Here is a 25,798-nt window from a genome sequence, read left to right on the forward strand (position 1 = left end):
AAAAAAACGGTAGAAACCTCAGGACCTGTGACATAAGAAGTTTGAGACTTACTTCTCTGGTGTTTGGCTTTGAGACAGAGTAGCTCATGTTCACAAATATCGATTGAACTTTTCTCAGCCATGGAAATAACATATTGGAATTTTTAATTTAGGTGGCATTCCCCCTTAATATGACATATTTAGAAGACCCTTTAATGGGTTTTATGTCCTCAGCAATGTTTTTCCCTGGAACAATGCTTAATGTATGTTTCCCAAGGTCAACATGTTGAAATCACCCACCTACAGCTTACAACCTCTGAATGTTATAGTTCTTGAAATCTACACCCTCAAATTTGTGGGCAAGGCAGTTGTCTTGACTTCAAACATCTATATCTAATATCTGAACAATGGCTGAGCAGATTTTTACAGTTTAAACTCCATTTAAAACATCCATATCCCTCCATTCTTTTGCATCTGAACTGTGAAGCCAGTCCTTACAGATCTCTTACAATATTAGATTATATTAAGCAATATAGTACACTGAGCAAATAGAAACCTGGCAGCACAGAAAAGAACTCAGTAAACAGCTCTGGCCAAAGGTAACAAATTCTGCTTACTAGCACCTGTAAAGGTCATTACTTAACACATTATTTATTGTTTCTTTAATCCATGCAAAAATTAAAGTGTAAAAATGACAAGTGACATGTGTGAGGCTAATTTTTGCTGGTGTCCATTTGCCAAGTTTAGCTTCATTAAACTCGGGTTGATGCAATGTAAGAAGCAGCTTCACGAAACACATTTTGGGTTATCACTTTCTATCATCATTACACAAATAAACTTAAGAAAAACACACCATCTGCCTGTGTTGCTCTGCTCAATCAGAGGCACAGACAAGGTTGTGAATTCCTGAAGAAGAAGATTTTTTTTATTGAACTTTATTGAACTCACTGGGATTGGCTTGGCTGTTTTAGAGTTTTGAGACTAGTTATGTGACTGGCTGAGAGTGTATTTATCAATTACCACACCCTCTGATCTACAATCTCTTAACCCAGCCCTTTTACACTTTGTTCCACTGCAGTAACATGAACAGTCAACTTGCCCTAAACGTACAACTTTGTGCTTGTTGTTAGAATAGAAACCAAACTGCGCATTGGTGACCAGATTTTCTAATCTTCAGACAGAGCCAAGGTTGCTGTTTCTCCCTGTTTGTAGTATTTATGCTAAGCTAAGCTAATCGGCTGCTGGCTATAGTAACATAGTTGAAGACATATGAGATATCCTCTTTCAGTTTCTCAAAAAAGTGAATAACCATATGTCTAGGTATCCTTTAAGGTGAAGGGAATTGTGCTCTTCCATGTCAGCATTCAACATGATCTCATTCCTACTCATCATATTTTGATGCTTGTGCAGAAGCCCCCTGCATCAATCTTTTGCGTTGTGTCTTGATGCAGGTAGGTGGTAAGATTAAGGCAACAAAACAACTTGGTCAGGGTTAGGAAAAGATTGTGGTTGATGTTAGTCACGTGACTAAGGACCCACATGACTTACAACTGACATGACAAAATAATTCATACGGGAAGTGAACACTGGTCTGCTGGGTCAAAGTCCTGTGCTTGTTGAACCCATCCACTTCCTATCCACCCTAAGTGAACCTTCTTGTTTCGAGTTTGTTGAAAGTCCAGGGTGTCTGATAGAGATGCTAAAGGGTGCATTGTGTGTCAGTATCTGACGCTGAAGGCCACTGCCTGAGCATTGGTTTTTGAGGCCCTAGGAGTGAGACCAGGCTGGTGTGGGAAAGAGCACATTATGTGTGTGCATGTCTGAGTTTGTGTGTGCACATGTGTGTCAGTAATTATAATCTAAATCCTATTTAGAAATGAGCCCACGGGAGTAATGAGTTCTGAAAAAGGGTAGAGGACAGATGGTAGAAAATAACTCAAATGTAAATATAAATTGCTGAATCACTGTGAAATCATCTGTTTAAATAACCCAAAAGGGGCATTGCAACCTTTGACGTAAGAAAAGCTTCAGACCATCCAATCTTAAAGATTAAAAGACCCTGGGGTGTCTCACTTTCATGAGATATGCTTGTTGGAAACGGCTTCTTACTAGATTTAGTGGTTTAAGAAAGACAAGATTGCTAAGAAGAACCATAAACTTCCCTCTATGACCTTGCTCTCATTGCAGCTTTACTTTTACCAGGCTGGTGGGGATGGGGATTAGTAAACTGACTCTGTACTGCCTCTGATGTGTGGAGACTGTTTCCTGCTACCAGAGCTTTAATAAATACATTCATTTAAGACAACAGAGTCTGGCCAGTGAGAGTTTCTTTACTCTACAGGAGAGAAACACACTCAGATACACACACACAAGAAATCTAACAGTGTAGAGAGAAAGAGAGAATAATAAAAACAGAGAGGGCACAATATCACGGACCTGTTTGTGTATTTGGAAGCTGCAATGTGTAATTAAACCACATAACCATGCTCAGCCTGGCTCCTTTTTGTTCGCTTTTTATATTAATTTAGGAGTAAACAAATCTAAACACACTCCCACAAAACACTCCTAATCTCTGTTGAGCTTCATTGTGAATGTTTGGGGTTATAGATGGTAATATCATGATGAAGATGTTACTTATCCCTCTGCACTGAAGGGGGAAAATAGTAATTACTGTAAATTACACATCATTATCCTGGCAGGGTAATCAACAGTTTGCTTGGGCTGGCAATGTTATATTAATGTTTTAACCTCAAGGCAGAGAACCAGAGGATGGAGCACCTTGTAAGTCAAAGTTTACTGGATCAAGTTAAGGCAGGAGGAAGTGAACAAGTGCTCCAAGGACAATAGTGCTTTGGTTCATATACCGTTGTTTGAACTGATCTCCAATCAAGCAGGACATGTACGGTGTTTTTTACCAACAGTCCATCACATTCATACAGCTCACACAACACAACGCCAATGCAGTTGTGTGATGGCCTCAAACAAGGTTAAAAATGCATCAACGCCAAGTTGCAGCTTTGAGCTGTCAAGTTGTTGTGGAGGTTATTCCCATACGATGTGAATACAGCTTTAGTTTTGTCAAGTACAGAAAAGCTTTAAAGTTCCCCCACTCGAACAGCACACGTTATACCTTAGAGTCTCCAGCTTTAAAGGTAACCGAAGCAGTGGATTTTGTGGAGGGTAATATCCGTGCTGAAACACCGAGGTGGTTTTGCTTTGGTGGTTTACTTGGGAGCCCAAACTTTTGTTTAGTTTGACAGCTGAGTGAGCATTCAAAAATAAAGAAAATTGTTTTCTGTGGACCTCGACTATTGCATTTTGGAGCCCGACTCTTTTAGAAAATGCATTTATGTGTTTTGTTTTTCTTTGTGTTTTCTGTGAAAAAACCCAAATAGACTGACCTGATTCTTTTAAAACAGGCCCTAATATATCCCACCACCATGGCTAATAACTCCACTCATGCGTATGTAACGACAAGTACGTTGACATAAAAAAGATTTGCTAATAAGAGCACTAATTACCTTAGCTAATGACCTTATTAGCATTACCGATTATGTTTAATACATCATGGTGGCATGGCAGGACATTAAGCAGCTCAAGTGTCTGTTCATTCATGTTTCATCAACGCTAGCTGCTAGAGCAATGTCTAGGTTAGTGATACAGTCTTTTTTTAATAATTAACCCTTCTGTATGTACTGATTATTAATATTCCCGTATTTCATAACAGTTAAAGCAGCTATAGTATTATAAAATGTAGCAGGTTTGGACTGACTTATATACATTTTACCCAATTAATTACAACTACTTGCATCGTTATTCCCATATTTAAACATTCAGAACAGTTAAAAAGAATTTTGCCTTTAAATGGGTAAACGACAGGTCGTATGAAGTTGTTTCTTTTGATTACACTCTGAGCTTCACACTATTTTTTCAAAAGTCATATTTGTTACATACTTCAGAGCATTTATGTAATGTTCCTCTATAGCGCAAGCAGAAAGGCTATACATCAATGTTCTGCACTGAAAAACAGTTTTGTAATGTTCATTTGTAACAATCTTTTAACTGCAGTTAGGTTTTTTGGCCACTTGGGGGCAGCAGAAACAGGCTGTGAGCACAACACTGACATATTATTGCCTTTTAAGTTGATATGGCGAATATGTTAGCAAACAAATGGCCATATATGAACATCTGCAGATACAGAGTAGGATCAGCACTCCATTGGAGTCATGTTTTTGGACACCTAATTAATGTCAGTCCCATATAGGGCTGGGCAATATGGATAAAATCAAATATCCCAACATTTTCAACCTACTATCTCAATATCGATATTTTGACGATATTGTAGAGTTATTTATTGCGGCTTTCACTAAATATATACACAATGAAATTTCTGATAAATCATCAGTCATCTTGATATAATGATGTTTAAAGAATGTGCATTTAACAAGTGCAAACAATTGCAGAAAAGGATATACTTCCTTAGAAAGCTGAACCAATTTAAATTGGACAGCCGTATTCTGGAGTTGTTCTGTAAGACCCTGTTGCAAAGTGTCCTAACCTTTGGCCTTATTTGTGCCTTTGGAAACATGTACATTCAGGACCAGAAAAAATTGCAACGCATGGTCAAATTTGCAAGCAAAATCATTGGAGTTGATCAGGCCTCGGCAACTCAATTGTACAATGAGCTTATTTCTAAGAAGACAGACCAGATTTTAACTGACCCAACCCACCCCCTCTATATGAAATTTCGAAAAATTAAAAGGTCAAGTGACAGAATTCTGCAGCGGGAAAATTAGGACCACTAGGCACAACAAGTCTTGTTCCTACAGCAATTAGGCTATATAGTAATAGGTAGGTCAACATGTTTGCTCAATGTTTTTTATTGTGGTGTTTCATTTACTGCTTTTACTGTGATCCTATTGTATTTTGACTGCTTTACTGAGGTGTTTTGACTTAATGTTATTACGGCATTGCATCTTTTTATTCAATGTCTTTACTGTTTTATGTGCCTTTGTTTTTTGTCTTCTTTTAATGCATCTGTGATGGAGAGTGGAATGACCACATGAATTTCCCACTTGTGGGATAATAATGTTTACCTTGACCTTGACCTTGACCTTGATTTAAGGAATACTCTGCCGATTTTTAACCAACTTTGTATCATAACAATGTGGGTAGCATGTGTAAATGAGCTATGGTAAACCTTCCAGCTTACCCAGATCTCACTGCTCATCTTAAAGTTCAGATCTGCTAGATGATTCATTCTGCATCATGCAGCTGATTTTGCTGGCTAGAGGGCAGTTGCTTGAACTACAGATTGTACCTTTAAATTTCCATATGCCTGAGAGAGAGACCTGCCCCTCTCTTTCTTAAACTCAGACCATCATTATTAGCCCGATGCAGTGTGATGCATTTTTAGATTTTTTTCCGCCTCTTGAGCACACACTGGCACAGTCCTTTTCCTCTGTTTTCTCTAGTAATATAGCACCAATTTCAAAAGTATTTGCATCTTTCTACTGCATAGACAGGCGAGTTTATGAAAAGACCATCTTTCTAGCAGGGTAAAGGCAAATGATAGAACAGCTAGAACAGTGTGGTGATTGAAATGACAGCACTTTACAGTAAAGCAGCCTTTAAAACCAGGAAAAGACAACACATACAATTTTTACGATAACCAAAATCACAATCGAGATATAATACAGAGTCCAATATTGACTCTCCATTAAACTCTGATTTTCTAGCTATCTCTTGGACTATTACATGCTCCACTTTGTTCACTTGCTAGTTGCTAATTTTGTCTGTGTGCAGTTTGTTGGACATGTAGCATCTAGCCAGTTTTTAGAGCTTTATAGAAAAAAAAAATAACCATCCAAAAACAACACTATGACAGTAATGAAAATGAACCGAAACAGTGAAGTTGCAAGCTGCAAAAAGCCCAAGGACACTATAAAGCTCCAAAGAGCTGAGCAGAACTACAGACTCTGGTGAAAATTCTCTATGTGTTCATCATTACGAGCACCCCTTCTGTAAAATGGTCATGTGATCCACCATCATTACAAAATATCCATTGAGGCCACTTTAAAAATAGCTCTTGGTTCACTGTAATTTTAGGCCAATAATCATTTTGTAAAATGAATGGCACCATTTTGTACCTCCACACTCCATTGTGAGCATTAAAGCCAGGATGGACATTGACAAATGAGATTAAGACTCGCTTGTACCTTCCAGGTAGGTGGCCATCAACTCAGTTGATCCCACAGTTGACTTTAATTGGCCTGTCGAGCTTAAGCTGTAGGTGTTAATTATGAATGACAGTGATTGAGAGGGAGAGAACGCAAGGTAGGAATAAAAGTGAAGGAGACGCTGAATAAAAAATAGGATGGAGAGAGAAGGTGGGGTTGAAGAAGAAAAAGATGTGTGGAGAGAAAGACGATGACGGTGTGGAGAAGATGGAGAGAGGAAGAAAAAGACATAGAGCAAACATGTTAACCAACCTTGTCATTGTCCTGACCGGCAGAAGCATACACATGCACGCTCTCTTGTGCACATTCACATCCTTTAAATGAAACACACACACACACACTATTGGCAGCTGTAGAGCCCTATTAATTGATATGACTGTGCTCTCTCTCATACACACACACACACAGACACAAACACACTGCCAGTAAGTGCAATTTAAGTGATAGTGAATGTGCGCTGTGAGTGACAGGTGATCTTTCCTAATGACAGCTGGTTAACTGAGGCACCTGTCGGGAGGGAGGAGAGTCTAGTCCCTGATTGGTTGAACTGTGGAATAGTGCCATCAATCAATGAGTCAGTGTGACTTTATTTACATAGCATTAGCTTGTTAAAGACCACTCTTATGTGATTAACTACTAGAGTTGATTTATCCCTTTGGTTTTTCATGTTGAAGCAGACCCACATAGGACAGAGCATCGTGGTCTGTACTGTGAATTGAATTTTAACTCCTTAAAGCCTTAACCTGCAACTGATACACGCACAGTACCGTCTCTGTTCAGCCATAGCAGACTAAATGGTCTGGATATCAACTGCTGTCCATCTTGTGGTGAATACACAACCCATATATTTATTGACCCTGTTTACGGTTGGTTTTACAATGTGTTTTGTTGTCTGGACGCAAGTGGATAGCCAAGACACATTATTGTTTAAACTTGTGTCCTGTCTCCAGCTGACCTTGTTCAGATTTTGTTACGTCACTTCCTCTAGAAGGCCAAAGGACCTTACCTACAATGAGTACGTCTACAACCTTGCCAGTACACATTGGTGGTTGTGTCATTACAGCTGGAGGTATCACTGTCAGCAGAATTGAACACATCTCCTTCTGTAGGGCAAAACAATAGATTGTCACGAAATTCTTCGTCCAACTATTTGTAAAATGGGCGAGGTCACTTAAACAACCACAACATCCTGCACTTACGACACATTTTTCTGTTACATCCTCGTTGGGGACATATCAGGAGGCATTAACTGTGCACAACAAAAGATATGTGGTCAAATGCATCCCAGATGACCTCAGCAAGTGGTTTGAGTGATTGGATCATAATTCATCTTGGTGGTCATTTAGACTTGTATTTAGAACACAAAGACGCACTTTAAAACCAAGTGTAAACAGGGTCTTTGATTGATGTTTAAATCTATATCTTTGGGGGGATATTAAAGAAAACATTACTGATTGTCAACCAGCTTTGTGTCATTGCAGTGTGTGCAGTAAGTGCATATGAGCGGTGTTTGGTGTCGTCCTGTGCTGCCACCACCAGGAGCTCCCCACCCATACCCAGGTCAATGTCATCAATGATGTGAAATGCATCACCCAGCAGGCTTTTGCTGGCAGATGGTAGAACTGGGCAATATGTCATTATTACATCGATACCATGATATTAGCCTAGATAAAGTTATATTGTAAGTGCAGTCTTGTACTGGTTTTATCACTATATTACAGTAAAGTGATCTCATGTTCTGCTATTTGCCTTTACCCACTTAAAGCTACACTTACCTTTCTGGAAATTTTACACTTTTCTTTGTTTAGGTTCAAATGCTATTAATAAGCTGATGGCACATGTAAAATGTAAGTGAATTCCACCAGAGATAAAAACTCATAATTATACCATTCTCATATGGTTCTAAGAAAACTTCAGCCAATCATTTCATTCGGACCAAATGCAACGATTGGCCAATCATCCTGTCTGTCTTCCCCACATGGAGGCCTCCAACTGACGTAACCGCTCGCGTAACATCTCCAAAGACCTCCTAATGTTGTGTTCAGACCAAACACAATGCAAATTTTTGTGTTTGAATGCTAAAATGTTGACTTGCTTCATACGCGCAAATAACTGACAATGAATGAACTTCTGCCAGTACGTCCCTGGCGTCATACGTCCCTGGAAGACCTCAATGCTGATTGGCTATCGCAGTGCGTATTGGTCGCTGAAATTAAGATTCTTCAGCTTTCGCAAATAAGCGTATGATGCGAAAACGTGCCACTCACTTCATTTGCATCTCTTAATTTACATATTTTGCATCATTCACGTCACATCCATCACATCCATCGTGTCGCCCAGCAGGAATTCACATCTAACCACGTCTTTACATTGACTGTACATGTAATTCACAAATTGTTGTATTCTTGCCTGGTGTGAACACACATAAGAGGGGCCGTAAGGTGGCGCAAAACCAACCTTACAGATCACTCACTGCTGCAAAAAAAGTTACTGCTGTGTTCGCAATAGGGCATTAACAGAAATGTCAATTTGTTGACGTGTCGACGTCAGTGGCACAAGTCGACACCCCCCGGGAGGAGTCGACAAGTCGTGTGTTTTTTCCCTCTCTCTCTCTCTCTCTCTCTCTCTCTGTGTGCTTGTGTACGGAATGCAATGGCTTACACTGATACTTTATCTTTGAACATACTCGGGCGCACTATAAGCGGAGCAGACTCCAGTCATTTGGGCTTTCATAGTCGAGCACACTTCTGCGTTGTAGTTTCCTGTAAAAATGTCTGTGAAAAGTCCCCGCGATGTGAAAAATACATGCCGAGCAGTCACTGGTGCGCGCGGTCGTAAAATCTGAGCTTTGCGTGCACAGGGCTTGCGGACGTCCGCTTTGAGTCCGTGCGGACCTCCGCAGAGTCCGTTCCGCGTACGTTCCGCCCGAGTATGTTCGGGTCTTGACAGACACACATCACATGTGTGGAGATACTTCACTTTCCTCCGCCGTGTCAATGTGATGACGTCATCAAATGACTTGTCGACTCGACTTTGACTTTATTGACAGATAAGTCGACCTGAAAAAAATCAAAGTCGGTAATGCCCTAGTTCACAATGTATGATTCTTATCCATATATCCATATTATAAATGGTCTGCCTGGGTTAACAACTGGGGGGGTCTCCAGGCATCACCGTTACATACTGTACATTTTCCTATAATGTACAGAAGAGTAGCAACTTTGAGTCAGTATTCACTAGCAAGGATCACGCCACAACAATATGAAGTTAAACTTTTTAATGAATGTTCTGAGGTATGAGATGATGTTGATGGTGAGTGAATGTAGAGGGGAGGGGCAAAGATGGATGGAGGATGTCGTCAGCCAGGCTGGTCCGGAGGGTACGCTGGATGCTGGGCAGAAGGAGACTCAGTGTGGGGGTTCCATCTCAGCGTTTTCCACCCAAGCTGATTATGGACCCCCGGACTGTACCTAGAATGAGACATGGGAGAGATATGAACTAGATGGAATTGGAAGGGATGAGAGGAGTAGTGGAGATGATGAAGAGAACGGGAAAGGGTGGGCAGGTTGAGAGATCTGAGACAAACGGGGAAGAAATACCTGAAATGCGGAGGACTCTGTGTAGATGTTTCTGGAACCAGAATCGGGTGGCCATTTTTCCTGTTTCAGTGAGAAATAGTGGGTGTTGAGGTAATGCGCTGGAAGCATACCTGGAGTGGATGTATTTTGTCAGCGGCTCGTATGGGCTGAGATAGGAGTTGAGGCGGAAGAGGTAGATGGGGAAGGAAATACCCAGTTGATCGGTTTTGCTCCTTCGGAGTGTGAATATGAGAGAGTCAGAGGTATGGATGGTTATGTCGGACATACTGGGATGACGAGAAGGGTTGTAAGCAGAAGAAGTTGGGGCGAATTCGGAGCATCTCAGGAACCCAAAGAAAGCCAGCAGGAACATGGATTCGAGGGTTAAGTCGACCATCGGGGACATGTAGCCTGAACGTAGAGTGTGGATGCAGAGGCTGAGAAGGTCAGAAGTGAGTGGTAGGCGTCTAGTTGGAGGCATGGGTTCCTGTTTGCGCAAGCCTTTGACTAGCATGGTAACGTGTGAATGAGAGGTGGCTGGACAAGGGGAGCCAGTGACTAGTTTATGGAAATAGTTGATTCCTGCTAGGTAGGTCTGGATAGTTGATACTCGGATGTTTAAGATGGAATGAGCATGAGTGATGAAGTTGCAGATGGATGTGATGTCGAGAGAGGGAAATGACATCTGGTATGTGGCGTGATATGCTTTAAAAGAGTTCCAGCCAGTTAGATAGGCAGAGAGAGTGCTGGGAGCGAGGCTTTTCAGTATGGCCTCTTGTGAGGCACTTGTGAGGTTTCTTAGCTGTGGAGCTAATTGAATATTGTGGCTGAAAACGGTGGGACTGATGTGGGATGAAGATCTGAGTTTGGAGCCAAGTGTCTGAATTTCTGGAATGAAAAGCGAGACAATGAGTCAGCGATGCTGTTGTAATGACCGGGAATGTGAGCTGCCTGGAGAATGAACTGTTGTTGAGCTGAGATTAGTGTGAGTCTGCGCGTGAACTGCATGATGATGGGAGAGCGAGATTGCCCTTTGTTAATGATCTCTACAGCTGCTGTTTTATCGGAGTGGATGAGTATGGATTTTTTTGACCATTCGTGCCCCCAAAGAATGGCAGCTATGATGATGGGATATAACTCATGGAGTGCAGACGAAGGAGAGCGGGACTCTGAATCGAGAGAGCTACACTCTGGGGGCCAATCTGAAGCGAACCACCTCCTTCCATAGTAGCTGCCGAAACCTATGGAGGGAGCTGCATCTGTGTAAAGTTGGATGTCCTCGGGCTGCGTGAGGTAGTCTTTGTAAAAGAACGAAATACCATTCCAGGAGGACAGGAAATGCTGCCACATGCGCATTTCCATTTTGCAGGCATCATCTAGGGTGACTCTGTCGTGGAGTGAGGGGACGGTTGCTTTAGTCAGGAGATTGGAGAGGAAGGATTTTGCCTGAGGAATTATGCGAATGGCATAATTGAGATGGCCAAGGAGGGCTAGCAGCTGGCGTTTGGTGCATCTGTCTGCCAGGAGATAGTTAGACAGGAGCAAAGTGATGCGCTGTATTTTCTCGGCTGGCAGAGAAGCCTGGAAGGAGACTGAATCGAGAGTGAGAGTGCCCAAGAACTCAATGGATGTGTCAGGCCCTGAGGTCTTCTCTTCAGAAAGAGGAACACCGAGTTCCGAAAAGGCTTTGATGAGGGTAGTGAGCTTGTGGCGAGGGGGTGAGGATGGTGGAGTGACGATGAGAAAATCGTCGAGGAGGTGTAATACATGAGGGAGTTTGTGGTTGTTGACCAAGATCCAGCAAAGGGCTTCTGAGAGTGAGTCAAAGATCTTAGGACTGCTTCTGCATCCGAAGGTGAGGCGTACTGAGAAGTAAAAACTTCCTTTCCAGGAAACGCCGAAAAAACGCCAGTAGTCTGGGTGAATGGGCAGAACTTTAAATATGCTGGTGATGTCAGCTTTGGAAAGCCAGGCCCCGCGTCCTGCTAGACCAGGGGTCTGCAACCTTTGCCATTAAAAGAGCCATTTTTGACCAAGAATAATTTAAAAAAATCTGTGTGGAGCCGCAAAACATGTTTGAGCCTTATAATCAAGGTAAATAGCCTATTAAGTCTAAATTAGCGTATACTTATGGTCTAAATAAGCATTTGTTAATATGTTTTACCACAAGGTGGACACTGTGCAGGGCACTATTTATGATTATTTGGTACTTAAATTTTGCAGAGCTGGCAGTAAGAGCAAACAAATCTGTCCACGCACTACCACATTCTCTATTTTATTCAATTTACTTTTTTTGGATTTGGCATCCATAGCTAACCAGCCACTGCTATCGAGGTTCGGCAACATTTGGATTCATAGAATGAATTTCCATAGAATTCTTTTCTCAGAGGCTCAAGGAGCCACTGGACAGGGGCTAAAGAGCCACATGTGGCTCCGGAGCCACAGGTTGCCTACCTCTGTGCTAGACGGATGAGGGTGATGGCGTGGTCAATGTTTGTGTATTGCATGGAGAAATCTGGGCATGGTATGACGCTGTTGATGCTCGGAATGTGTGAGCCGTATGGTGAAGATAGATCAATGATTAGTCTCTTTTTGCCTGAATATTTCCGAGTTGCAACACTTATGGGACTGATGTGGAATATAGGAAATGGGGGACTGTCAAATGGCCCTATCATGAAACCCTCTTTGACTTCCTTAGCCAGCAGGGTGTCGACAGTGTGAGGTTCCGTGAGAGCGGACTGGAGGTTATGACAGATGTGTGAAGTGTCGGGAAGTACTTCCATACCGGGATGGAAACCGTGTGTGAAGCCATTGATGAGAAAATCAACAAACGGTCTATCGGGATGATGTTGTAGAGCAGTGGCAAAAATGTTTATCTTAATGGGTGTGCCGAGGTGCCGTGCTAGTCATGCTGCATATGTGGTAGGGTTGTGAGGGCAGGTGGTCCTGGCGTGCGCACCTCCGCAGAAGGAACAGACGTGCAGGAAGCAGCAGTTGGAGAGGGAGCAGCCCAGGTGGTTGAAATTATTGCAGACCATCCTTCCTGCCTGGTACAGGACTGGGCACCCCCGTTTATCTACCCCCTTAGGCACTGGGACATTGACTGAGGGACGTAAGTCTGCAGGCTTAGGGATGATGGAAGGTGGGGGTGCAGCTGCTGATAAGCGGTTGAAAACTGAGGTGTCGCGTGAAGAAGAAGGACGTGATCGAGGTGGTGGGGCACTGACTGTGCATGTGGTGGCAGGGTGGGAGGGGGCTCCGCACAACTCGCAGGAGAGGGATGTGTGGGCGGCGAAGATGCGGCAGTATAATTCGGAATCGAGAGTGCCCCAGTATGTTCCTTGGTTAAACTGTTGAATGCGGCCAGCTGCCTGATTAGTGAAATGGACATGGTAGGAGTAAAACCCTGTCCCTCCGAACCGTAGTGCCATGTTGAGCACTATTGACAGGTAGTCGTCTAGCTCAGCTCTCCGTGCAGGGAAGGCTGAGCAGATGACATCTCTGTAGAGTGAAAAGGCAAGGGCGAATTCAGTGGGAGTCAAGTCTTTGGACCGAGAAGGTAAAGGGTGGCGGAGCTGCACGTAACCGGAATGAGTGTGAATTTCTCTGGGCTGACTGGTGTCTATGATGGATGTTTGAAGGAGTTGGGCTAGATCAACGCAATTACCAGTAAGAATTTGGTGGTGTAAGGTGGGAGAGACAGGAGAAGGGCGATAGAGTGCTGAAGCTGGTTGGCTGGGTGGTGCTGCTGTGGCGAGAGTGTAGTTAGTTGCACAATTGGAAAAAACATTTGGGTGTTGGGGAAGGGAGGGGGTAGGGAGGGGGAAGGGAGGGGGGGGAAAGGATAGAAAAGTCGGAAGGAGGGAAGGAGGCTATGCAGCTTGTGGTGGAGCCCTCTGGTTTGTTGCATTGGGCTCTTGACCTGCTGTGCTGCTGGTGAGAGAAGATAGGGAAGCAGAAGCCATGTTGTTTTGGATTACTGAAGGAAGGGTAGAGGAAGGGATGATGGGATGAAAGGATGCATGTGCACGGGGATTTTGTGAAGCCTGCGAAGACAGGGATGAACAGAAAGCTGAGATTAGTTGAGAGAAGTCAGAGACAGAGGGAGCAGGCACAGGGGGACATACAGGCTGTGGTTGTGGCGGGGTGACCTGAGTGACGTCACGGCTGGCAACGCGGGCGGTGGTTGGCCCGGGCGTCGAAGCCGGAAGCACGGGAAGCGCGGTTGAAGCAGCGGCGATGGAGGCTGAATACAGCTGAAACAGCTTGGATTTGTTGTCGGTACGGTGGAAGGGGATGCCTTTCTCCCTCAGAAACCTTTGGAGACGGGCGACGGTCCAGTTTCTAATGTTGGGCGGTGATTGTGGAGGTGGAGATGAGGCCCGGGTTCTGCTGGGTATAGGAGAGATCTCGTTGATGGAGCTTGAGCGGCGAGACTGTGGTACGCTGATCACCGAGCGCACCCGGCTCCTGCGGGCCGCTTGGCTGCGGTCCGGTTGCTGCTCCGGAGGAGGATAACCGGTCTCGTACAGTTCGTCGTACAGATCGCTGTCGGAATCAGGTGGACCGATGTGCAATTCGGCGTCCATGGTGGGTAAGTAGCTAATCGTTGTATTGACTTTAGTCAAGGATGCTGTTAGCTGTGCGTGAAGCACTGTCTGAGGATCTGATGAGAGATCTGAGACAAACGGGGCTGGATGGGTTGGCCAGGTATATGTAGGCTTGTCAGGTGATTAGAGGAGTGGTTGAGGCATGACCCTGCTCCCAAACCTAAGTTAACTAGTTAACTTCATTTATACATGACTGATTAACTAAAAAGATACCTGTTAAAATAATGATAGTTTGACCACAGAGAGAAACCCTCAAAATCAATACTCTTTTCTTCTTGATTAAAGTTTATAATTCATAATTCATAATTAATTAATTAATTGATTAGGCTCTTTTTTTCCATGTTGGACTTATTGATGTTTCCAGCACCTCGCCAAGACTAAGCTGGGTGGAGTGGTGGTTGTCCTACATCATCTACATAGGTCCTGTCTTTGCAATGCTAATTTGGCAATATTATCCAAGAAAAGCCTCTGGCAGTAATGCATTCAGTAATGACAGTTATCCATTGTGCTCCCAAGTCTCCCAGTTGGGAATATATTATCTTTAATTATTATTATTTTACTTTTTTTTATTAAATAATTTAGGTTTTTCTTTGGTTTATTTGGGGTTCTGTTGGAGTTCTACTTTAAGAAATCAAATATCCAAGTTCTTATTGCCAAACAACGTCTGAGACTGCTACCCACCTCTGCCTCGAGTAAATACACAGCCCCAGACTCCATGCTGCAAATCACAGTCTGAGCTGGGATTTGAAACGATGCAGCATTTAAAGTACCTGGATGTTCCCCAAACCTTATCATATTTCGGTGGAATTTTCAACTTGAACACCAAACTGTCTGTCTACCTAGAGCTCATTAAAAAAATCCAGAGCCCCACTCTCGTGTGTCCCATGTTGAGTTCTCTTGTCCCACAGGTTCTGCAACCATGCTTCACTTTCTTTAAAAACTGTTCAACTGTTCTGTATACATGGAAGACAAGCCTCATGTGTCCTTGCCTACTGTGCCATCTGGATGGCCTGCACTTATCTGATAAAACAGTAACTGTAGCAAAATGACTGGTTCCTCTCATCTCCCGCAGTCACCTTCAGGCAAAACACTGCTTGTGTGTGCGTGTGTGTGTACTGTATGTGTGTGTGTGCATGTATGTGTGTGTGGGGGGAGACCAGGGCAGGACACTAATAAGCACTACTTTGTCCATGTATGTCCTTGTCCTAGTTTAGCAGAAAGACACAGAAAGAGAAAGAGGGAGTGAGACAGAGCCTGGAAACATCATTATGACCTGCCACTGTACTTTGGGAACAGGATGTCTCTGAAGCAATGTGAGACACACACACATGCAGAGATTATTACTGAGGTGTCTCCTGTAGCTTCAGTGTAAAAATGTGAAGACAAGTTCACATCAGGTAATATCTATAACCTTCACCTTTTTATCAGATTGCATACAGAAGTATATCATGATGTACAATGGTAGAGTAGCTCACCTACACTATGCTTCTTTCAGTTTTTGTTGTGAGTTGACTTAAAGTGAAAACAAAGTGCTTTAATTCTGCTATCATTACTTAAGTGTTTGATGTAGCCCGTTCTAAATCAAGGCCGCGTTCTTAATTCTGCTTCAAAATGCTGAATAAACTGTATGGTTACTTTAGGTTATAGTGTGCACAGCTGCGTTTGTGGGGGTGGTATAAGCACATAAAGGAACTTTGTAGTTTCCTGAGGTAATGGCAGTGGAGGATGCTGCTGTTGGTGTGTGAATGGGCGAAAAAGTAAAGTTGTGAAGCACTTTAGATAAAAATGTTAAATGAATACAGTCCATTTACCAAGAAAGCAGGTTAGTGGGAGGAATCGAGTTGTGAAGGATGCACTATTTGCATATACATAGAAATGACAAAACACATTGTAAGTAGGGTGAGGTGAGAAAACTGTCCCACCTGTTTGAAAGTTGAAACAACACCTTTGTTACCGGTTTGAATATTTGTCAATGATGCTCAATGTCTGTAGCAGTGGCGGCTGGTCAACAGAGGGCACTAGGGCGCTGCCCCACCACTCTCCCCACATCTAAAAAATAAAATAAAAATACTTTGCAATATATATACATTTTTCAGATTAGCAAGATAAATATGATATAGTTAGTGAGTAAAATGTATCATCTGCAATAAAAATGTAGTTGTCTAAAGTTACTGATTGGTCACGTGTTTCCTCTCTGGGGCGCAAGAATCTTCGCCCATAGACTCTCGTTGTAAGTTGTACATGCGCAGTTCACTCCTTTTCAATACAAGAGATAGGAGCTGGCTGAATGCAGCTGATTTACGTCCCACCCAATTGCAAGCAGGATGACGTCACAGCCGTCTGTCATACAGTGCGGAGCAGGGCATGTGAGCGGAGCGGACCGGGTGAAAATTTCCACTCCTCGCTCGCAGACCTGTCACTTTGCGCCGCTCGTCCACTCCGCTTGGTTCTGCGCATTCTTCGCTCCGCTCCGGTCCACTCCATCATAAATTTTATCCCGCTCCACTCGCTCACCACTCCGCTCAAAAAAACTGCGTCGTACTACCCTAACCTGTAATCTTCTATTCACAAATAATACATGAGCTTGGTAGATTCGATTCTGTCTTTGCCCAGGCTACGTAATTTCATTTCATTTAAAAAATACCACAACCCAACTCAACTAAGACATAAAGGTAATATTTCGTTTTTAAGCCGACAAAAACAGTGAGACCATAGGTTATTAATTTAAAACGTTTTATTTTTAAACCAAGAGAGACAAAACTGAGAAAACTGAGCAGAACTAGAGCTCCCAAAATTGTCATCAGTCTTCTAAAAGATCTGAGCAGCCAGAATCACAGTTTACTCCATAGTTTTGAAAGAAAATAGTGTGGGTGTGCGCAGGTGCAAAGATGCATTCTGGGTGGGGCATGGGCGACCAGAGCGAAATTGGAGCGAGAGATAAGGCTCCGCTCCACCTTTAAAAAAAAAAATAGCCGCTCCTCGCTCAACACACAATCCTTCTGCTCCCCGCTCCGCTCACATGCTCTGGTGCGGAGTGACAAGCTTGAGTTTGAGCGAGAGTTGGCGACGGAGATGGAGAAAGAGAAAGCAAATATGGTGAAGTCTTTAAAAACAACACCATTTGAGAGGAGGATGTTGCAGGAGAAGCTCGAAGTGAAAGAGCTTGGACCTGATCAGCCGGACATCACAATTACTCAACAGTCCACAGACCGAGGAAGACAATACAAAAAGTAAAACACTGCACTACATGTTATTATAATGTTGCTTTTGTTGTTTTCATTTATTTAACAAGGTCTGTTCTGATTTGTTTTGGTTAGTTATAAAGATTGTTTTCTGTTGCTTTGGGATAGCTGAAATCCTTTTTGGCATTAAATACACTGGTGTGATACATGTTTTCTTGATTTTTGGTATATGTATATTTGGAGCTTGGTATAGCCCCCCCTGGAGAAAATGACACCAGCTGCCACTGGTCTGTAGAGTGCTGTATTAAGCACTCTACAGACAACATTTCCGACTTTTATCACAAAGTATCAAAGGTAATGTATTTGTGTGTGAGATTAGTACTACTGTTATTGTTTGTCAAAAAATGTGTCACAATACAAGACAAATGCTAATCAGTTTGAAATACTGTAGGGAGCAATTGAACAATTACGGTACAGGTGGCAGGCTGCACAATTCCAACTACTTAGTGATGTTACCAACTCCATTTCCCTCCTTAACGTTATCAGGTTCTCTGTTAGCATTGGGTTTAAATCAGAAATATTGACAAATAGGTGCTTTGTCTCTTCGCTTTGACATCCAATCCTCTGCCATCGTGTTGCTGGTCCCATCACAAGTGAAATCTGACTCCTGCAACTCTGCTGCTGCATTACAGAGCAGATACTTTCAGTTTACAACTGTAGCGTCTGTCATCCAACTAGGTAGGGCATACAGCAATTACATTTCTTGCTCACTGCCAACACTGTTCCTTTGCTTTTTTTTAAACAGATGGCTAAGAACAAGCCTAGTTGTCAGTGCCCTTAACAATGATACATAGAAGGGCTCTCTGATCTGACTCCTATGATCAGGACAACATCATTTGACTCCTAAAAAAGTTCCAAAAGTTAAAATGACTTCTTTGTTAAGGGTTAGGGGACCTCTGTTGTAATGATGATAATAATAAACACGTGGTTAAGGGTTCAACGTTGACTGTCAGTTGGAAACAAGAAATGACAGACAGCTCTTCTGGACAGGGAGCTGAACGGATATTGAAGCTTCTCACTCCATTAATAAAAATTTTCATTTTACCTCTACCCGGATTATGCTACGCAAGTTGTGTGAGGGTGTGTAAATGGATTTTGTAAATGTGTTTTTGTTGTTAAAAGCGGACCCCTATGGCTTCAATTCATCGAGAAATTTCTCTATGGATAGGATTTGGATTTGAAAGTTTTTCTTCACAAATTCAGCGTAATATGTCTGCAGAGAGCAGCTCACAGTAACCTGGTTACTGTGTGTCCTTAACCTCTACCTTGTGAATTATTGTCTTGTGTTAGAACAACGTGATGTGCTCCTCTGTATCACATACGTAACTAATGGCAAGAACATTTCTAAATGATATGACATTCCAGTTCCTGTTCCTGTGTGCAAATAAAAAAAGAATGCTGAATAAAAGTACAGTTTTATTCAACAGCACTTGACACAGCAGTGTACACTCATCAAAAGCTTTTTCTTTCTAGTGTCTCAACTGACTTTCAAGGTAGAAGGTAAAGCTATGAGAAGATGAATATGTCTGTATCACTCATAACCTCCCACACGCTCTGATGTAATCCTTCATTAACAATCAGTGTCTCACACACAAATGCACACCATGCCCACAAACACGACAAGCAATGCTTTCACCCGATTAATAAGGGTAGGTAATTGGATTAATTGCAGTAATTAGAATACTTAATTATGATCTCATCAAAGACAGGGAATTTTAAAAGAGCTATCAAGTGAGACAGATAGTAGGAGAGGGAGGAAGAGACAGATGGAGGGAGAGCATTCACATCAGAAAGAGAACAGTGTCTGCACTTTCATTTTCAATTTTCACCACTTTCACATACACGCTGTTCAACCCAGCAGGGCTGTTAGAACGACTCCCTTCAGTTCACTTATTGTATTCATCCCCAGTGGAGCAATTAAAAGGTATACATAGCAGAGCATGCATAGATCTCATTATAACACATGAGACAATGTAGATAGTGAAGTATAGGACTTGCTACATGGTTGAAAGTGTGAGTGGGAGGTTCCCAATGATCGGAAACAAGCCCAAACTTCAATAAGCTGATCTAAAGGTCGCCTTGTTCCTGTTTGTTTCCACAACTAAGGCAGCAAAGATATCAGAGTGGAGCCGATTGTGTTGGACGATAGAGTATTTTCAAGACCTTCTAAAGGATATGTTGTGGCCAGAGACCTTGGAGTAGCGATTCCCAACCAGGTGAACATTTTGCCAAGAGGGCACTTCTGTAGTTACCAGGAGGCATGTGAAGTGTGGAACAGATAATTTGAGCTAATACAAGCTTTGATAGCAAAAATTAAATATGACTCTCCAGTGCTGCCTTTATTTTCTTCAGTGGCAGTGAGGAATTTGGGTCAGGGTTGTATTCAGCCCAGTTGCAAGAAGAGAATGTTGGTATTATGACTTTCTGCAAACCACAGATTCATTACATTTCCACATTTCATACTTGCCATACCAACGTCTCTCAAGTGACATGATACATAAGCTGACTTGTATCATCGGGAGGGTGGAGATAGATAATGTGTAAATGAAGCGAGACGTCTGCTAAGCTGAAGACCACTGCAAACCACTGTTCAAAACCAACAACACCGGATGTATTTAGCAGCACATCTAGGCATTTCCAAGCAGCATTTGTGGCACCGAACTTGTATGTTTCTAACCAACACATGGAGGCATATCCCAGCTGTATTTGAGCCACCAAACCTCAGAGTTTTGTTCTGCTCCTGCACATTACAGTATCTCCCAGTGGTGTTTGTGGCAAGGAACCTGGATGTTATCTACCGAAATACTGAGGCATTTCCCACCTGCATTTGAGCCACCAAATCATGGTGTGTTTTTACCTACACAAAGCTTCCCCTGTGGCCATCTAAGATGGGTGTTTTTCACTAACACATCACAGCATTTCTCTGGGGCATTTGAGCCACCAAACTTGCAGCATTTCCCAGCAGCTTTTTTGTGCCATCAAGTATGGGTATTTTAAGCCAAAACATGATCTTTTCCAAACCATAACCAAGTATTTTTGTGCCTAAACCTAACCACACTTTCACCACAGCATTGTTGAAAAACGTAAAGTTTCAGTTTTAACCTGCTTCCCTGTTAATGAAACTCAAAAGAGTCTCTAAACCTATTGGCCAATAGTCTAAAGACGATAAACCTCTAGGGGTACAAGTCAATAACAATGGGAATCTGGTGTAGCAAACAAATATCTGGACCAAGACTTCCTGCGCCATGCACCGGCCATTTCAGCTATGCATTTTAAACAGATGCATGCATATGAATATAGACGCATTTTGTTAAAGCTGGAAAAAAAAGCCTCAATTGTCATCAGATGAATGTACCAGACCAGACTGCATTTCAGCCAATGCATTCTACCCCTCCACACGGACTGTTTACCTGCTGCTCAAACATGATTGGTCAATGCTACTTGGACCAGACAACTTCCAATACCGAAATCTTGTATTGTTGCCGACAGATTCCGCATTCATAGACAGATTTCTGTTTAAAGAGATACGTTTTCATTCACCAATTAAATACAGTCCTACTTTTCCCCAATTTTGCAGATTTTTTTTTCCACATTTAAACATTTCCTGACTTTCCATTATTCATAGGTGTGAATTATATTTTGAATGCTGGTGTACACAGTCTGGCCTTAGTCTTCTGTCAGAAAAACTGCAGCTACTCAGAGATTTCTTTAACCCTTCTTTAATGATTTCACACAGCTTGGAACAGTATACAGGATATGTTCATTGTGGTTTCCTGAAGCATACAAATAGATAAACAATAATTATACTAGTATGGTACAGAAATAAAGTCATATTACTGTGAACTGAACAGACATGTGATACTACACAAAGAAAACTGGCCGCACGGGGGCGCCTCAGACCACATTGTTATAATGTAACACACAACAACTGTAAGAAACGTGAATATCGCCAGATGTAGAGCCCATCCGCGGTAGTAAACACTTAATCGAAACAGTATTATATGTTTAGAACACATATATAAACAAAGGCGGACATATTAACCAGTCTGTGGCAATATATCTAATGTAAACAACTCTGTGTGCGAGAGTACTGATCATAACATGGCGGCCCTTCCGGCTCCATGCCACGTACATCAGAAAACAGCATAACAATAAACACCTACTGTAAACTTACTTTGCACTCACGCACAACGGACACAAGGTGACGGCGGGGGTAGTTATGACAGTACTCCGCTTAATGCTGTCATAACCGTAGAGCAAGTGTGAGGCACTTCACAGGTGTTTCACCAGCCCAGATGCCTTTGGGGCCGTTCTGTTGTCCTCGTGTTCCCTCGGGACTACTCGGGTCCTTCCGGTGATGCCCGGATCTGCCCGAACGCGGCAGAGCAGGGAAGTTTGCACAATAGGCATTTAATGTAAAAGAAAACACAGGAAATGTGCTTGTTGTTGAAGACAAATGGAAATGTGGAAAAAAACTGGAATTAACAGGTGGACGAACAGGCATCTCACTATAATGACGAAAACTCTGTGGGTGTGTGTCTGTGTGTCTGTTCCACGTTTTTCTCCTCACTCACTTGGTCAATCCATGTGAAATTTGGCACAGTGGTAGAGGGTCATGGGAGGATGCGAATGAAGCAATATTACATCAATTGGCCAAAGGGGGGCGCTATAGCAACCGATTGAAATTGCAAACTTTGAATGGGCATATCTCATGTCCCGTATGTCATAAAGACATGAAACTTTGCACAGAGATGCCTCTCCTCATGAGGAACAAATTTGCCTCAAGAACCCATAACTTCAGGTTATAAAGATTTTCCGCCATTTTGAATTTTTTGAAAAACACTTCAAATCGATCTCTTCCTAGGAAGTTTGACCGATCTGCATGAAACTCTGTGAACATACTCTAGGGACCAATATCTAAAGTTCCCTCTTGGCAAAAGTTGGAAACTCAAACTGAGCTTCTATAAGGCAATGAATATTGCGGAGGGCGTGGCTCATCACATAAAGGTGTATAACATCTCAAGGGTTTCACCGATCACCACGCAACTTTGTAGGCATATGACCACACATAATCTGAGGGGACCCCTCCATTATTGACCCCATCAAACAAAATGGGGGCACTAGAGAGCTAATTTCTTATCTAGGCCTAACCGCCATATCGATTTTTACTAAACTTGGTAGATATGTAGAACAGGACGCCTCAAGGTGACTGGAGAAATTTAACTCTAATTGGCAACTGGGTGGCGCTTTGACAACAGAAAAATGCTTAAAAATGGTTAAAAATGGCTAAAATGCGACCGATCGCTGTGGCTCCCCCTGTGGCTGAATGTTTTGTTTGTTTTTCTGATTTTTGGTATGACTAAGTCATGGTATGGTATGCTGTACATAATCACGGAAACTGTCAGTGTGTCATTCTGTCAGTCAGTTATTCTGTCTGTCCCACGTTTTTCTACTCACTGACGTGGTTAATCTATGTGAAACTGCACATAGGCATTGAGGATTGGCATAGGTAGAAGGTGACAAAGCTACCAATGGGTATGGACTAGTGTATTTATATCGAGAAGAAAATTCAGCACACAAATTGGGTCACAAATTGGTATACCACTTTGAATAAGTATAGTTATTATCAGAATAGATAGACTGACTGCACAGGACACACCCCAGTTTCCCACCAACCTTACATATGTTGTAATTGCAGGATCCCTTCATCATTGTCTCTGTGGTGAACAGTTCCAGGAGAGAAATCCCATCTAGCAAAGGGGCAGGATGAAGGGGCACTGGAGCCCTCCTGATGGGCTATGGGGGATATGTGAGACAAAAAAAAGGTTGAAAACCACTGCTTCAGAGGACTCGTGATGTTGGAACACGTGCTAACAACATTCTCCTCTTATTCTGGAGAGCGAGTGGACTGGAACTAACATATCATGAAAAATGTAATGATACTCTCTGTGAGGCCATTGTAAAAAGCTAACACATTTCATGGGACTTTGAAAATGCCAGAATGGAACAAAAACCCACAGAGATGCCAATCAAGTGAGAGTGATTTACTATTGTAAAGAATATATTTGAATGACCTGCCATTAATACATGATGGTCATTATGATGAACTCATGAGACAAAGGAAGTCTAATGAAGGACATAAGGAACAAAACAACAGGAACAGAATGGGAGCGCAGATCAGCAGCAGTGTGTTTGGTTGATGCTCCCTGGCACGCAATGGGCTTTTATTGAAGGTGTCACAGGAGAAGTGAGCAGTTGAATGATATCACACACACACACACACACACACACACAAACACACACACACGCTCAATCAGCTCACACATACAGTATGTCCAGCCACACATACCATCAAACCAAACTGGCTGAGCAAAATGAGACTCTCTTTCTTTCTCTCTCTCTCTCTCTCAGGATTCCTATTGCCTGTGCCGTGATGAATATATCATCGGCCCAATTTCACCAAACAACATGGCGGTTCCCACACGCTATGCAGCTCCGCCCTATCACTTTCAGTTAGATGAACATGGGGTTACGGCAGGACTGGTGGAGAATTTAAATACCATGTGTGAGAGAGGAAGAGAGGGATGCATGAGAAATCAGGGAGAGAGGGTGAGTGGGTGGGGAAAGAAAAAAATACAAGGGAAAAGGAGAGAGATGGAGAGGAAGGAAAGTGCTATCTGTATCTGCCCGATCAGTTTCACTTAAGTTAAACAGGAGCTGTGGTGAATGGGGAATAGCTTGTGTTGCAGAGCAATGAATAAAGGAACGGTGGGTGAGACTGAAGAGAAAGAAAGAAAGAAAGAAAGAAAGAAAGAAAGACAGAAAGAAAGAAAGAAAGAAAGAGAAAGCAAGCAAGCAAGCATCGGATGAATGAACAAAGTAAGAAATCAGGATAAAAGACAGAAAGAAACCATGGAAAGTAAGAAAAAAAAGAATTAAAACATTGAAGGAAAGAAATAACTGAAGCACTGAAACTGAGAAATATAGTAAAGCAAGACTGTGCCCCTTCTTTTTGAATTTTTTGAAAATTTCCCTGCAAACTACAATAAAAAGTGAATATAATAAATACTCTGATATGAAATTAAGCTGTAGCTATCTGTGGCTCAGCTCTGTAACAGCTTACCCCCACCCCTTTGTCACTACTACTTATAGCTAAAGCTATAGCTTGACATGGCTGCAACTCACTGCCTGCGCTGATGTTTGATGATAATGGAGGAGAAGAGGATGGCAAGTCAGTCACACAGTGTCGGACACACAAAAAGTGAGATAAAGCAGAATTGACATTGCCTAATGGCTATGAAATTATTATTATCATATCTTTAAAATGAATACACTGTTCATTATATACACACCAGTTTGGAAAAAAACTTTAAAATAAAACACTCACACATATCTGGGATCTGTCTGGGATCTAGGGCATGCTCAAGTCAAGTTGTGTGAGGAGTAAAAAAAATATTTCCCCTCATAGAGTCTACAGATATTCTTACTCCTGGAACCAGGAGTTTCAAAAGTCTTACATGCTATTCTTATAATCTGAGACAGCCAAAACGTATAAGTAAACATAACCAACTCTTTCCAAAATACAAAAGCTAGAGTGGTCAAACTAAAATTTGTGATGGCATAGGGTATAAAGGCTGGAGCTGCTCAATAGACAATGAATTGGGAAAGATATTATAGATCAGTATTTTCCAGTCTTTATCTTCAAAGGACCCTTTTTTTCTATCATTGAGTATACTGATGACCCCTGACTTGAGTAAACTTATTACCCCTTACCAAGAGACATACTTATCATCTCTCATATTATATTCAATGCATAGCAATGAATAAAAAAATAAAACAATGATTGGGATGAATTGTGCTCCTGACACAACATCACATCCTATGACATCACAAGTTTGAGACTTACTTCTCTGCCTTCTGGCTTTGAGAGTGAGTAGTTCATGTTCACAAATATTCATCTATAGGACATGGAAATAACATATGGGAACACCACCTAAATTAGGAATTCCAGTATAAGTTCTTTTCAAACTAATTATTCACTAATTTGGTATGACTGGTCCATACCCATTGAGTGCACAGTTGCCCACGTACAGTTTCACATGGTGTGTGTTTGGGATACAGGTCATAGGAAATTGCAGATTAAATAGTCA

General features: G+C 42.3%; 1 protein-coding gene across 1 annotated transcript; it reads right to left on the bottom strand.

The window, feature by feature from the left end:
• Positions 1–10,606: 10,606 nt before the first annotated feature.
• LOC126401209 (uncharacterized) lies at positions 10,607–12,579 on the bottom strand. Its single transcript, XM_050062324.1, has 2 exons — positions 12,264–12,579; positions 10,607–11,781 (listed from the first exon to the last, which is right to left on the bottom strand). Exons 1-2 carry the CDS (start codon positions 12,577–12,579, stop codon positions 10,607–10,609), a joined length of 1,491 nt encoding a protein of 496 aa, XP_049918281.1.
• Between the last annotated feature and the right edge of the window lie 13,219 nt (positions 12,580–25,798).

This window comes from Epinephelus moara, chromosome 14 (assembly GCF_006386435.1).
Source record: "Epinephelus moara isolate mb chromosome 14, YSFRI_EMoa_1.0, whole genome shotgun sequence".
Taxonomy (NCBI): domain Eukaryota; kingdom Metazoa; phylum Chordata; class Actinopteri; order Perciformes; family Serranidae; genus Epinephelus; species Epinephelus moara.

What these genes read in the sequence shown, in the direction of transcription:
- LOC126401209 (XM_050062324.1), bottom strand. Translation starts at nt 12,579, where the DNA reads ATGGAAGTACTTCCCGACACTTCACACATCTGTCATAACCTCCAGTCC. An exon ending in CCACGCCATCACCCTCATCC is followed by an intron (nt 11,782 to 12,263) that starts GTCTAGCACAGA and finishes CCCCTGGTCTAG; the next exon opens with CAGGACGCGGGGCCTGGCTT.